Genomic DNA, 15903 nt, shown 5'->3' with positions numbered 1-15903 from the left:
AGGGAGCATCCTTATGTCAGGGCAAAAAAAGATGGTGACATCTCTCCTGACACAGGAGAGTCCACTGTCAACAGAGAGGGCATGGATGTTAGAGATACCGGATTTATTGATGGGAATACCATAGAAACATAGTGTTTGTTTATGGATATCATGAACCATTGTATTTCCACTGCATTGTTCTGTCTTCCCTGTGGGTTCTCTTGCTTGGAACCAGTTCTGCATGGTAGAAGTTTATTTGATTTTAGCCACTGGTGATGGGTTCTGAGACACAATCTGAGACATGAAGATCACTAGTTTGGGGTAATGCCACTGGACTGGCTGCTTCTCTGCCACCCCAGAAAATAGATTTAGTCCATTGAGACAATTGACCCCTTTGCCCACACAGTAGTATGTATGGATTTTCCATTCTGTAGTTTTTTAGCAAACTTTGTCTCAAAGGACTGAGAAACACAGAAGGTGGTCAGTATTTCAGTAGCTCTATATCTGGTGATACCTTCCTATTTTTCTTATTCCCAGGGGTCAGCATTTCTCCCTGCTGCTACTGAATTTTTCTGGACATTGCTGACACTGGAAGATGCTTCCTCCAATTCTAAGCCTTGTGATAGGAGCTCTCACACTAGTTCTTCAGCTTTGAGAGAGTGTGCTCTCTTATTCTTTCAGTACACATAAAGTAACATGTTTGGGAGCTGGATACTTCTTAAAATTTCGGGTTTTAAGATACGAGTGTCTGTTGCATCATCACAAGCCAATTTTGCCACTGGACAAGGTTAGGAATAATATTACATTTTGTATAGTGGCATACATCCTTGGTACTAGACTGCAGAAAGATAAAGTTACAAAATGTATTAAGGTGTATATTTAATTCCCCCCGCCCCACCCCCCCACCCCCTTTTGCTGCTTCCACTTCTCAGTTGCCACTTTGTTCTCTTTTCTTAAGCTGGGATCTGTCTCTATTAATCAAAGATTTTAATTTAAAATGTCTGGTGCTTCCTTTCCTACTCCCTTGCCACTTTCCTTAGGGATAAGAACATAATGCTCATATTAGGGCAGGAAATACGCTGTGAAGTAGATGCTGGACTGAAATGCAGAAGACCCTAAACAGAAGCTGGCCTTCTCTTTAAATTTCTCTTGCAGTTAGAGACTTCTGGTTTTGCAACATGTTTGGTCTGCAAAGAGCTCACAAATGGCAAGACTTAGGTTGGCTTGTTTTTTAAATTTTTACTGTATGCTTAGAGGGATGGGGTCTGATTCTAGACGTATTGAAATAAATAGATCATTTGGGAATTGGTTAGTTCTTCATTTATTGTAACATACATTCTGTACGTGCATAGCTACAGGACAGTTACGCCCTTCTGTGTGTGTGTAGGATGCCAAGGAAGAAGGCTGTGTTGAGGTACTTATCTGCAGTGTCAGACTGAACAGTCACAATTACATTTAGACTAAGTAGATATGAGTCGTTTATTTTGGAGTTTAACTTACGATTGTACTTCAAAGAACCATATATTGCACCAAGTTGATACTTTTAACACAGGAAGAATAGGAAGACTGAATATATCCATTAGTGGAAGCAAATCAGAGTGATATGAAATGGGAGTACTGGGAAATATGATTAGATGTATCTGTTGAGGGTTCTAGAGATTACTGCCTGGTCTACAGAGAGCTGGCTGAGTACATTGCACTACTTCTTTCTTCCAGCTGTTATTTTGAATGAAAAGGAGCTAAAATTAAATGTTTCTTAGATAAATGGTCCTGTAGTTAATCTGATAATGCTGATTTCTTCATGATTATAAGTAGGAATTAAGGTCTTAAGATAGCCAATTAATATGAAATCTATTTTATTAAAATGTGTGAACCTAGAATCAAAAACTTTAAAAATTTCCATGGAATTATTTTGATTTTACTGTGTTTAGTACAAGGAATATTTTGTTCTATAACTTAGGCTTCCTGTGTGCTACTGTTATGGCAAAGATCGCTTTTTTTTTAATGTAGCAAAATTAACTTTTTTCAAGAGAGAGTTCTAGATGTTTCTTCTTTTTTTCCCCCCCTCACTTATTCTATGTAATACTCATTAGCAAAACAAGAAGCTGCATACCTACTCTTTAAAATGTAAAAATTATCATTTACTAAATATAGAAACATATACCTTAACCTAAAATAGGACCCGCTTTCTTTAACGTATTAATATAAGGAGTAGACCTGCTGTTAAAAAATTGCTTTTAGTGGGAATTTATGTCGTTGAAGGTATTGTGTATAGTTTTGTATAGCTATTGAATAGCCTTGTATTTAAAAACCAAGGTCTTGATGAAACTGACCTTGCAAATAAAGCTGATAAATTTTTAAAAAGAGTCTTTCCACTTGTGAACTACATATAAAGAATAGACGTGTATCAGAAAGAAAGATCTTGGTTGGGTTGTTCTTTCATTCCTTTAGTGTTTAGTTACCATGGTGCTTGAGCAGGATAGTGTAGCTGCAAGGGAAATGCTGCTGGTGGTGTTAAGGTTTTTCATGAGTTTCCAATACAAACAATTTACATTTCCTTTTGTGATAGCTCTCTAGGATTTTCCTTACATACCTAGGAGAGACGCTTCCATTTTGGAAGACCAGAAATATTTAAGACGCTTTACAGGCTCTTGTGTTTTGTCCATAGCTATACAGAAACTACATAGCTTTCTTTCAAGGCCACCACTTCGCTAACATACCAGACTGGCACCTTGTTGGTTCAAGCCAGTAATTTAAATCCTTGCTAGTCAAAACTGTCAACTTAATAACAGCTTACTGCATAACCAAGCTTGGAGGACTTATTCTAGGCCGTTAGTATGGGAAGTTTCACATACTGAATTGATGTTTATCACTGCAGATTATTTGAAAAGCCAGGCTTGTTTGAAGGAAAAGTAGTAGTTTGCCTAACTGTTGCGTTTAAGGTAACGAATTCATTTGGTAAGAGATCAATGTCCTTGTGTTCTAGCCGGTCCTCAGAGATTAGAGGGGCTAGGGGCAGCTGAATTTATCTCTTACTAGGTATGCCAATCATGGCCGTAACTGTAGGCCTGACACCAGATGCACGAACAGCCCGTATGCTGTAGGTCTAGTTGCATTCAAGAGAAGCAGTCGGGTTCACGAATAGCACGATTTATTCTTATGCAACCTCTACAGACTCTTTAAGATTGCCTACGATAAATGCCCAGACTGCAGGTTGGCTATATAGCGCTGCACACAAAACCCGATTTTAATCACATGCACTTAATTCCTTGGTAATCACTCAGCGTAGCTGAGGGCCCAAATCTTACCAAGAGGCGTACCTTTGGGGTGGGGGAGTTAGGAGAACAAACCCATCGATTTGTCCCTCCGATTTGGCATCAGATTATCATCTCTCCAAATTAGATACAAATTCGGGGTAGTATTTATCTAAGTATGTGTGAGTGGGTGGGACTGTGGTCAAGCCATCGTTTCTTGAGTAATGACACAGCACATTCCTTGGTGGGAGGTGTGCACTGGTTTTGTGGGAAAAGAGGAAGAATGAGAGATAAGGTCTGCAGAGTACTGCAAAACAGTCCTTGAGAGAAGAGCAGGAGATAAATCTGCATAGTCATGTCAAATGTTCCTTGAGAAAAGTGGAAGAATGGGACTGGGCAGCCTCCACCTCACTTTGGATTCCTCCTTGGTGCCATGGCAACACAAATCACTGGATCTCCATCCTGTCCTGTGTTTGTCTGGGCACCACGTGTTAAGGAAATGTGTGTTTTGAAGTTTTTTCACTGTTTTGCTTTTCCCACTCTTCCAGCATTAACCAGCTCCACTTCATGCACACAGCCTTGATCACTGGAATGGGTAGTAGCAGTCACTTTAGAAATGGACCAGTATTAAATAGATAAGTTTTGATTTTTGAGGAAGTAGAGGGTCATCTAGTCTTGATCTGGTTTGGGGTTTTTTTGGTTTTGGGTTTTTTTTTTTAGAGTCAAACAGGGCAGAGGAAGCAGATTGGCGTGGTAGACATCTCAGTATGCCCTAGTGGGAACTACCTGCTTTGCAATGCCTTCGATCACCACAGAGGTCGATAACGAAGTAGCACAGGAAGTGGTATTAGTGAATGAGTAACAGCGTATGTACAGTGGTTTGGCTGGTGTGACCCAGTACACAGGAGACACATATACATTACAGTCATCTAAGTGCTTAGTAGTACTACATAGAAAATAATTAGTACTTAAGATTTTTATGCCAGTTTTTCCCCAGCCCCACCAAAATGCTTCAGCAGCAGTAGTGAAAAAGCTTCTCAGTGGTATAAGTAGTATGTATGTGGGAATTACTTCTTTCACCTCAAAACAGTGTTATCACTTAGGACGATGAGTAAGATACACTCTTGCTTGAAGCAAAAGTATATGTTTTTTGAAGCAAAAACACTCATGTCTGAAGCAAAAATTGAAGAGCAAGTGGTCAAAGGCAGTAGTTGTAGTGTAATCATTAGCTAAACTTCACCGGTCTTTGGAGAAGGTGCTATGAGGCACCTTCAACTGACTGTGACTCAGGAGTTGGATTTGGTCTCATTCTACAATTACTATCAGTCACAACCCCTGCACCATCAGAAAGTGTAGCAAGACACCAGTTCACTACTTTGATGCTGTGGTGTTCTGAGTCTATGCAGTCCTTATGGAGCCTTGATGGTTTCTGGTGACCAGCTGCTGAAGGGCTGACTGGCACGGTCCTCCTGAATTTGTAAAGCTGAACAGGATCATGCCATAAGGCTTTAGTAGGAGGAAATTTTGCCTGTGTATTTAGAAATACTATGATACTTTAAACATTGAACAATTTGACTAGCACTGCACTGTTACAAGCTTCCTTTGATAGTTAAAAAAAAAGTATCTGTAATGTCTGGAAGTATTAAACTGTTGAACACAGGAGCATCTACTGAATAGTGAACTTGCAACTATGATACTAAAATAAATTAATATTTGTAGTTACCAATTTTGCTTTTGATTACAGTCAAAACTGATTGTGTTCATTTTGCTGCAGTATTTTGAAGGGAAATTGTTCTTCCTTTTTCTCATTTAAAATTTTCTTTATGTATCTTTTATATTTTTTAAATAAAATTTGCCCAAACAGATGATACTTTCTAGTTAGCCATATATAGCTACACCAAAGATCCGAAAGTTCCCTCATTAAATGTCTTAATACTTAATTTCTTGTCTGTATAAGTAATTTTTAAGTTTCTGTTACATAAAGAGTTTCTTATATTTTTTGAAATACTAGATGAGTAAAGCAAAGAGATTCCTCTTCCAGCTGAAGACACTGGATGATGGGAAATGTACAGCTGCTTAATCTGTTTTCAGAAATCAGGCAGAGAATATAAAAAGTAAATACTGTCAGAAACATTGAAGAAAACATTATTTAAGTCTTTTATGTTCTGGTCAATGCAGATGAAGTCATGTAGATTCTTTTACATTAAGTGCCCCTTTTAATAGTCCTGCTGGAAATTGACTTCTTGGCAGCTGTAACAGTGCAGGATAAGATGGATAAAGTTCTGTTCCTGTTCCAAAATATTGTAAGTGTGAGCATGTCAGAGTTGTGCTAAGATAAATTCAGTCTTTTTTTTCTTCTCAGTTTTATCTGTTTGTTGTTAGTTAAACCAACTATTAAATTAATGAGAGCACATTTGAAAAAATAGTAACTTTGAAACACTGCATATTAGTACTTTTGGGAGTGGAACTTACTTTCTTCTCTGGATCTTGACACTGCTGAGGAGATAAAAGGGTGTAGTACTGAGAGCCTGGGGTAAGAAACCACATTTTACTCCTTTAGTTCTTCATTAAGCCCTTGCTGGGTCTTCAGATCATGTGTCGTTCTGTGAGAACCTTAATCCTACGGGTTACCTGGGTACTGGAAATGCATGTATACCTGTAGTCATGGGATCAACTGATGTCTCTTTGGATCTGTTTTGGCAAAGCATGTAAGTGTGCTTAACTTCATCCAGGTTAAGCAAAGCATTGAAATCTCTGTGTAGATTGATTAATTCACTGTGTTCTGTGGTTACAGGTGTTCTGAAGTGCTTTACTGTAACCGTGCTGCAGTCCCTAATGCAGATCTTCTGTGTTTCCAGATCCCAGTATGAGCTGACAGCTGATTACAAGTCAATTACAATTTGCTGATTTGTCTCTTGCACCCCTGAAGATTCAAAAATCCTGGAATATTTGCAGAAGTAGCAAGCCAGAACAGTGCAAACTTCCTTATGTGGTGTGCCAAAATGATTGAATGGCTTGTTTTTTCATCTTAATGCTTTGCAGATTTGTAGCTATGATGACTTTAATGATGAATAAGAACTACCCACACAAGGAAAGAGATCTAATGGTGGCTGAAGGCAAGCAACGTGGAGTATATGCTCCATATAAGGCAATGTGTGGGAGACACGTTTGTTACATACTGAGTATCTGAGTAAAACCATGTGTCATGTTTTCTTAGGTTCTCAACAGGAGATGTGTAGAAGCAGCAGTGATGACAGGCCTGGCTCTCAACTGCAGCATAAACAAGAAGTCCTTATTTGACAGAAAACACTATTTCTATGCAGATCTGCCTGTAAGTATGCAGTATAGCTGGTCCCTTTACAGCTGTAGGAAAGGACAAGTCTGGAGTATGGATGGCAGTAGGGGATGAATGAAGAGATGCTTTTTCTGTTTGCAGTCAGTGTTCTGCTCACCCCAACAGGATATTGCGCTGTGCCCTGATGAATAGAGAGCTGTACCCTGGTGCTCACTGATTGAATATGATTGCTCTGATTGCTGACTCCTTGCTTAGCTGCACGGTTCCAGTAGCTTAATGTAATTGAATTGGGAGCTGGAGCTGCTTTGCCCCTTAAGTTCTCCATTCCTGTTGTTCAGTACTAATTGTCTGTTAGGGTAAAAGCAGCCTGATAATAGTCCTTCATTTAAAGTGAATGTATAACAAACACAGGTTCCAGTGGTATAAACATAATAGTGTCTTTTTGTGTGTGTGCTTAGGGGCCTAAAATTATTTAATTTCCCTTTAAAACTTTTTCAGTCAGTAGTTCAAATAAATTTAAAAAAAAAACAAAAAACAACTGAGAAACTGAGTCTTTGCAGTATGGTTTGCTGGTAGCTTGCTTATTTGGTAGAAGGTGTCACTGAAGTCAAATGCGTTTTGCCACTCGATATGGGTGTAGAGATATGGAAATCTTTAAGAACCTGACTTCTGTCATTGCAACAGGATGCAGCAATGTTTGAGGATGCAGCAGTGTTTGGGCCTTTTTTCCTATTTTAATGAAATTGAACCTTTTTAAATTTTTTTTTTTCCTGTCAGCTTATTTGTACTGAATGTTCAATTTAATGCTAATCTGTCAAAAGGAGGATACTAGTTTTAGTTCTTCTGATCTTGGGGTAAAGATATGATGAGTGCATTAAAAGAAAAAAATGTGTTTTATCTGAGAAAGATCAGGCATATTAGCTTATCCTCTCTTTAGGTGAGGTGTCCCAGACATCCAGAGAAGCACAGTGGGAGATTTCCCAGGTCTCAAATTAATGTGTAGAGGTGGTGTATTATTAGCCCAACTGCTTTCTCTCCTCCCACTCTTGTGTTCAGACATTGGAAATATTTTGAAGTTACACATAATATATTCATATACAATTGCTTTTCACCTTAGAAAGACTATTGTGTTATAGTTCTCCACTGGAGATCTGGATCTCAAAAGAGATTTATGTTTTGTTTTCTTCTATGTTGGGGACTTGTGGCTCTTCTGTGAAGTTAATGTAATTACTGATTTTGTTTCTGGGGATAATTTTGCTAATATTTGTGAGCCATTAAGAAGCCCTTTTGTTGGGGGTTCTGTGGTGAGCTCCTGGGAATGTGAAATGCAAACTAACCAGTTTGAATTGCCAGTATTTTTTTTTAACTTGTAAAACTATCTTAAAGCCTATTTCGAGACCTGAAGGAGAAAAAAGTGAAATACCAAGAAATAAACATTACATACACAATTCCTTTTATGCATCATAAAGAAACACCCAAAACATCCCAGACTTGTTTGCAAGCCACGTTTGGTGCTTCTGCTGTTAAACTGAAAACAGTCTCTCATATTCTTGTGATGTCTGCTGCTATCAGTGTACTGCATAGAAGCTGTATAGAAGAATGTTGTCATAAGAAAGAAACTGCATCCATGTGTTCAGAGAAGAGTGAGGTGGAAGATGTGTACAGCACCAAGGGAGCTGCCGTTGTCTGCAGACATGAGTTACAGGATCCTCTGGTCAGATAAGAATGGAAATTTGGTCAAGGAGATGGTGACATGTTTTATTAGCTTGAAACATGTAATTCTGGGTCTTTACTGGCTCACTTCTGCAGTTTAAGCACTGACAATAAGCTGCCCAACCCATATTTCATAGTGAAACAGCCTAGTCTGGAACCCTGTAATAAGATGGAGAGTTTAGGCTAATGAGCTGTATAGAACAGATAAAATAAATCCAGCTCTTAGGGTCGTTTGACAATAGGATTATTGTTACTCCTGAAAATGGGCCTTTAGATGGGAAATGGGATTCTTGTTATTTATTGTCACTCACTATTTCTGGCTTTAAAAAAATCATTTTAATAAGTTTTCGGAGATGGGAAGAGCTGTGTGATTAGCATAGGCTGCATGGAGTCACTTATTTTCTTACAGTGATTATGGCTAGACGGTCATGCACTTTATTGCATCTATAAATTGAGCTGTTCACAGGGCCAGACCATTGTTCTCCATTCCATTGCACTGTCACCATCTCAACATTTTAGAGCAAACTTGTCCTCCCTGCAAAATATGCAAATGCTCCTCCCATTTCACTAAAATCTGGCAGGCTTTATTTTTTATTCTTGTCACGGGGGGCATAAGCAGGCTAGGAAGGAAGAAGAGATAGGGACCCTATCTCAACAGAGTAATTGATTCTCTTCTGTATTTTTACATCATTGCAATACCTTGTGACTGGCAGTCCCTTTTCTGGCTAGCAGTTTCCCCTTTGAGTGGAGTACCAGGCACGAGCTGGCATTTATCAGCTGTGTGCCTTACGTGGGGTTGCAGTGTCTATCTTTTAAATTGTTACATTAATGAAATTGAGCTTTCTCATTTTCTTGATTTCCACCCCCTGCCCTTGCCTTTCCTCTCCCTCTCCTTCCCGCTAATGAATAATGTTCTGAAGAGACAGAGAGGGATATTGAGCCTGATAGGAGGATGAGTGATAGTCCCAGCTTGGGGATGAAGGTACCGTAACTGGCTTCAGACAAGATTTAACATGATCACGGAACCACAGGTGTGGAAGAACCTCTTCTAGTCGTTTCCTGCCCCAAGGCAGTATCAGTGAAATTTACATCATCCTTGGCAAGTGGTTGTGCAGTTGATTATTGATTATGTCTGTATTAGCATAGTGTCTTATACTTGCCTGTATTGAGGAGCACTCTTATTTTTTTCCAGACCTCCAGCTTCCTAACTATGTTGAATTCTAGATCTGTCTTCTAGCTTGCTTCTTATCCAGCTAAGCAAAATAACTTCGGAATTTACACGTGCATGTGTTTTATCCTCTTATACAGGTCACTACAGAAGATGTTGCATTCTGAGTTTTGTTCTTAGCCTATAATACTTGCATTTGGCCGTGCTGCTGCTTTCTGAAAAGCGAATGTTTTATTTGAGTATAAAGCTAATTTTGTTGACAGGCTGGCTATCAAATCACTCAGCAAAGAGTTCCTATTGCGGTGAATGGAAGTCTGTCATACAGTCTCTGCATAGACAACAAAATGAGCCAGATGGTGACCAAAACTGTGAGGATTAAACAAATTCAGCTGGAGCAAGACAGTGGAAAGAGTCTCCATGATGACGCAATGAGCCAGACTCTCGTTGACTTGAATAGAGCTGGTAAGCTTAGATTATTTTCCTATTTTTCTCCTCCTTTCTGTTTAAGATGGGTCTTTAGAGGTAAATCGGTGATAGGGAAAAGGTGAAAAATAAAAACAGCCTGATGTCTCTTGTCTTGAAAATAAAAATTCAGCAAAATTACTCTTACACTTGAAGCAGGGGAATACTTGAATTTGTTAATGGCCAGTGGATTTTTTTTCCATTGCTGTTGGTTGATGGCAATTGGCAATAGCCAGTTAGAAATATGCTGGCTCCAGTTTGCTCAAAACTGTATATGTCAGTCATATACAGCCATTCAGCTATTTAAGCTCTTGCCACTGCATGCATTGTTCTTTAAAAAAAAAATAAAAATTAAAAATCACAGATGTAGTGAATCAAGTTTGTATAGAAGGAGCAGCTGTTGAAATTTGTCTAGTGCATGAGTCAGACATTTCTTTTAATTATTAGCATTGAAAAAATGTAGATTTTCTCTTTAAACTTCAAAATTGTAAACAGAATGAACCAAATTAGCACACAACATGTGCAGCAACCTGAATGGCCTAGCCTAGATGGGGGACAGTGCTCTGGTGTCTATTGAAGTTAAGGGCTGTGACTGCTCATATTCTTTGAAAGCTGAAACCTGAAGGTACAAATGAGAATGCATCTGTTTAAGATAAATGAATTTTAATCTGGAATTGAATTGGCTTTAAATGGGAGCTCTCCTAGAGAAAGGCAGAGGAGGAATGTGTCCTTCTGATCTGCATGTCATCAAAGGGTGGAGGACTCTCTGCTGTTTGTCATTTTCTTTAAAAAAATAGGAGGAAAAGTTTTTATAGCAATCTGCAGCTAGGCCCATAGTGACAGTTACTAAATAATACATGGGAGTTTATTTTTTTCAAAAAAAGCCCGAATGCTTTCATGTGTTTAGCCAGTTGCACTCTAATATGCCAAGATCAAAAGCTATTGTTGAAAATCTCCTGTCTCTTTCCCTGATAGGAGTCGGCCTTATGGAGGTTGTCATGGAGCCTGATATGTGCTGTGGGGAAGAAGCAGCTGCAGCAGTCAGAGAGCTTCAGCTCATTCTTCAAACACTTGGGAGCAGCCAAGCAGTCATGGCAGGTACAGAAGGGGGGCGGGCATGTTCCCTTGTCACCAGTAATTCTCTGCATTTGCAGGAGTTTTGCAGCTTCTGGTTATTTTGCTCTGTGGTTGCTTACAATGCACAGCCTTTTCTAGATGTTTTTACAATCCTCCAAGCCTGTCCTAACGTCTGCCATGCTTGAGGGGCCCTTATGGGCCTGCCTTTATCTGCAGAGCTTTGCAGTGCTAGATTTTATATCACTTCACACAGTAATTTTACAGGATAAACCTAGGCAAGGAGGAATGTCCCCAGGGTTCTTGTTGTGTTTCTCCCTGTCTGTCCTCATCTTGCTTGCCACAGCACTGCAGCACAGATGTAGTAAGGATTAGTTGTAGAATATGGAAGTTATGGGACAAAGTAGTAGGAGCATGGATCATCTTGTGTGTCAGGTCTCAGTCATAAAATTGGTGTTGGTAGTAAACTTGTGCTGGTGTCATGGGTGAGATGGAGTAAACAGCAGCACATAGCAGACATGGGTGATGGGGTTAATTTAAGAACCAGAGAGAGTGCAACTTTTACCCTACTTGGTTATTTCACACACTCGTCGTCTCTCCCTCCCCTCCAGCATTACGTTCACTAGTTCTCAGTTTCTCTTCCCACTAGGGAGATCACTGCTGGTCTGGGGAGATGGGCCAGAAAATCATGTTGCTGTGCCCCAGGCTTGCAGGTACCAGTCTCAGGAGTTAGAGGCCAAGGTCCCAAGGCATCCCTGAAAGGAGGTTGCAGAGAACTGGGGATGAGCCTCTTTAACCAAGTATTAAGCAATAGGACAAGACGTAATGCCTCAATTTGCACCAGGGAAGGTTTAGACTAGATATCAGGAAGTATTTCCTTACAGAAGGGGTTGTTAGGCATTGGAATGGGCTGCCCATGGAGGTGGTGGAGTCCCCATCCCTGTTTAAGAGTCAGGTCAACATAGTGCTTAGGGATATGGTGTAGTTTGGAGCTGTCAGTGTTAGGTTAACGTTTGGACTGGACGATCTTCAAGGTCCTTTCCAACCTAGTTGATTCTGTGATTTGTCTCCATGCACCTCTCTGATCTTTGGAATTCTCTCCCACCTCTAGGATGTCTCTAGCCAAGATAACTGCTGTCTTTCTGAGACCACTTCCTTTTTTGGGAAACCCTACTTTTGGCACCAGCCCTTCTTTCTGGAACCCTAAGGCCCTAGTTTTTGCAATAGGTGATGTGCAGAAGCACAGCATGTGATCACCCTGCTAAGTGGTGACAGTCTCATGTCTCTGTTAATTGGAGGATTCAGGTCATGCCATTTTTGCTCAGTCGTAATGTTACCAAAATTTACAACCAGCCCATGGTTACAGCTAGCAAATAGCAGGCGGCTGCTTGAGAGTTTAAAAGTGCAATTTTGGCCATTCATCCCTTCCACACATACGCCCAATTATCAGCTGCCTATTAGTGTTCACAGTGTAAGCTCTATTTTTGCCTGTGTCAGTTGCTCGTGCTGTTCTGGCAACAAATTTGGTCCATAGTGTGAGATGCATCCTAGAGAACTGAGTCAGAGTGGTCCATGTATCACCCAGTAAATGGGATCCAATAAATGCTGGCTAGTGATGCAAATCTAATTTAATGTAGGGAGAAATAATAATTGCTAGATGTTATATACGCCTCTGAATCTTTTCTCACACTAGTGTTTCGTGTGTCAAATGGGGCACAGTTGATACTATCAAGCAGCCAGTTTGCATGCTTCTTCAAAGGCCTTCATGGACATACTCGTATACTATTGTGTGTTGCTGCTGAATTTCCCTCTAGGATTGGTATTACACGAAGGTATCTATTATAGCAGTGAGATTTATGACTTTAGAGGAGAATTCCAGTGTTGGGAGTATTCTTTCTCCAGTATAGTTGGCTTTAAAACTATTTGGATTTTTTTTTTCTAGGTGATGTTTTTAGGGACTTTCTACTGTGGTTTTCCCTCATCAAAATTACTTTCTTTCAAATGGAGGCTTTACATTCTCATATTTTACCTTCATTCTACCTGGTGTTCAGTGAAGACACGTGCTCAGTTTTATCAGGTGTTATTTCATTAGCAACAAACACATGAAAAGATGATTTCATTGCAAAGTGAAAGGAAAAGAAATGGGTCTTAAAGTGGGCTTAAAGAAAAAAAAACTTTTTAAAGAACGTTTGGGGCCTGGCTCTCGTTTCACTTATGCCTGATTAACTTCATTGTCTTGTCACATTGACACCTACATCCAAGTAGAAGCAGGTCATGTCTCAAAATGAAGCAAGGGTGGGACAAGACTATTCCTCTTTTGGAACAAGTACTCATTTCACCCCAAGAAGGAGCACATGCAAAACACTTCTTTTGAAAGAGATTTTGGGTCATTCCAGCACCTTTGTCCTTCATTTGCATGTCTGGCAAGACTCTCTGAAGACAGAGGAAATCAGTGTGCAATCATCCAGCCTACTTTTACAAAGTGTACCAAAGGCCTCTCTTGTCAATTTATGTCTATTTACCAGAATGGATTCTGAAGCTGTGGGCATCTTCACAGGTTTAACTCTGAGCTATTTTGTACTCTCCTTAATAATGCTACTGTATCTAAACAGGAAGTGTTTGCTTCTTTTTATCTATATTTGAAATTTAAAAAAAAAAAAAAGAAGGAAGGCTACAGATGTTCACTGTTCAGTATGGGAAAAATGATGTTTCTTTTTAGTACAACCTCTCCTATTTGTTTACTCCTCCCACCAGTTGAATAACTGTGGCAAGCCTTTTCTTCTCAGAAGGGATGTCTTTAGAGGGACAAAACTTAGAAAGATACAATTACGAGTTACTTGGGGTTGAGTTATTGGAGATCTCCAAGGACATTGTTCCATTTGGACTAAAAGTGCAGGATACTTTTCTATGTAACTTTGTATTCAGTTTCAGTTTTTGGCAGCCAGGGGAGTTTGAGGGGGAGATTGCAGTTTCTTGAAGGCAAGGAAGAAAATTACAAAAACAATCCACCACTACTCACATTTTGTCCTTGAGCTGTAAATTTCCAAGAACACCTTAGTAAATCTGTTCAACATAACTGTAAGTTCTTGTATTCTACGCTAGGGTAGTATATATCCGTCAAATTGTAATTCCAAAAGGTATTTTTATGCTGTTTTTAGAGGAATGGAAGCTCACAATCCACCACTGTAAATTGCTTGTCTAATTCAGCCCTTTATTTAAGAGCTGTGAATCAGAAGCTTTTTTCACTGTATGGCTTAGAGGATCTGTGCTGCACTGCACCATGCAGTTTTCTCTGAGAGGAATTATGAGCAGTAATGTTTTTAAAAAGGTAGTATTCTCAGAAAATTTTGAATGATTGTAGGCAGAGTCTTGAGATGGAATCACAAACAGAACGCTATGATGAGGTAGTTGTTACTCCTTTCTGAACATATGGAAGTTTGCTATTAATGCTCTGCACATAACATGCAGTTTGTTAATGCATGACAAGGTTTTTACTGTAGTTTACAGGGAAGACTATTCTGTTGATGAAGTTTCCTTTTACAGAGGGTCAGCTGAGAGTGGATGCCAACGTTTCTGTGCATCACCCTGGAGAGCCTTATGGAGTGAGGACTGAAGTGAAGAATATCAATAGCATACGATTCCTGGCAAAAGCAGTAGGTAAATGATGGTTGCTTCATTACAGGAGCATTGTAGATATTTTATGCAGTCTGACATGAAATATGTCAGGCTCCAGAGTGTAGTAATTGGCCTTAAATGCCCTGACTAGCTTCATCTGACTGTCTCATCCATGCACCTTGCCCATGGGTCCAGAAGTGTCATTTAAGCTCAGGCTGGGGCCTTCATGCTTTGCCTGAGCTACACCACAGGTGTGTCAGTTTTCAGTCCTGTCTCCTGATGGACCTCAGACCTGTTCTATAGTCTTGTCCCCAGTCATGTCTCTGGACTTACCTCCTGCTGCTACTGACTGAACTCCCTGGATGGACCCTGAACCCAACTCATCCCCTCACCTTGACTGAGACTCTCAGTGGACCCTGTTAATAGCATGTGCCTGTGCCCTTGCTGTTCAGACCAGTGGGGCTGCCCTGGGCAGTGAGGGCACTGCCTGTGCTGTGGTCACCCTTGGCTCCTGGCTTGTTCCTCCTTGTGGAGCAGCCTCACTCTTGCTGCTCCCTGACAGAATAAATCTTAGTATGGGGTACTGTGGGGATAGCAGCCATGTTAGTCTGCATTTTTCTTGCAGAGGTAACCCTCTGCCTGCAAAAAGAATAAAGCAGATGATTCAATGCCTAGCATGTTTAGTATGAAATGTAGGTGATTGCTTTCCACTGACTACGGTCACTGGTGTGTGTGATGTTCAGATGCAGCTTGGGTATGGTTATTACATCTCCAAAAGAAAACTCAACTGGGTGATAGGAAGGCCACTAGGAATGTATGGCTTGGCTGCACTGCCTGGGAGAAAAATGTTTTCTCTTTAAAGGGAATGAAAGACGATGAGGAAAACATGCAGAGAAAGAAACCATGCTGAAGAGAGAGACAGTGACTGATAATTCTGCCTGTAACTAGTGCCGTTTATTTCATTAAGGTTAAAACAACAAGCTATTCCATTAGTGCATAGCAGTGAAAAATGAATAGGTGGGGTGTACAAAAGCTCATAGTGCAGTGTAACATGCTTATTCTTTTTTCTTTTGTTTCTGTCAGACTATGAAATAGAGAGGCAAATTAAAGAACTTGAAAGTGGAGGAACAATTCTGAATGAAACAAGAGCCTTTGATTCCAAGCTTGGGTGAGTTTTTGTTTTGGCGTTGGGAACAGTAGCTTCAGAGTGCCAGGGATACCTAGAGAAATGATCAGGAGAGGTAATGTAGTGTTGCTCAACTTGTGTCTTCTAAAGCTAATGTCCACAGGCATATCTCCTCACAAGTAATAATTTATTCTCAAAGTCAAGGCTTTTTCACAAC

The 15903-nt window shown here is 40.0% G+C and overlaps 1 protein-coding gene across 2 annotated transcripts in view; it reads left to right on the top strand.

Moving 5' to 3' along the window:
• The window catches only part of GATB (glutamyl-tRNA amidotransferase subunit B), a 44069-nt gene that overhangs the window by 10413 nt on the left and 17753 nt on the right, over positions 1-15903 (top strand). For both annotated transcript variants that reach the window (XM_074904033.1, XM_074904032.1), the window contains exons 3-7: positions 6451-6564; positions 9673-9871; positions 10847-10969; positions 14489-14602; positions 15644-15728. In XM_074904033.1, coding sequence (XP_074760134.1) covers positions 6451-6564; positions 9673-9871; positions 10847-10969; positions 14489-14602; positions 15644-15728 — 635 coding nt within the window. The remainder of the gene's footprint in view (positions 1-6450; positions 6565-9672; positions 9872-10846; positions 10970-14488; positions 14603-15643; positions 15729-15903) is intronic.

The sequence above is a fragment of the Athene noctua genome, chromosome 4 (genome assembly GCF_965140245.1).
Source record: "Athene noctua chromosome 4, bAthNoc1.hap1.1, whole genome shotgun sequence".
NCBI lineage: Eukaryota > Metazoa > Chordata > Aves > Strigiformes > Strigidae > Athene > Athene noctua.
Note: the sequence above shows the minus strand (reverse complement) of the source record. Positions and strands in the feature narration are given on the sequence as shown.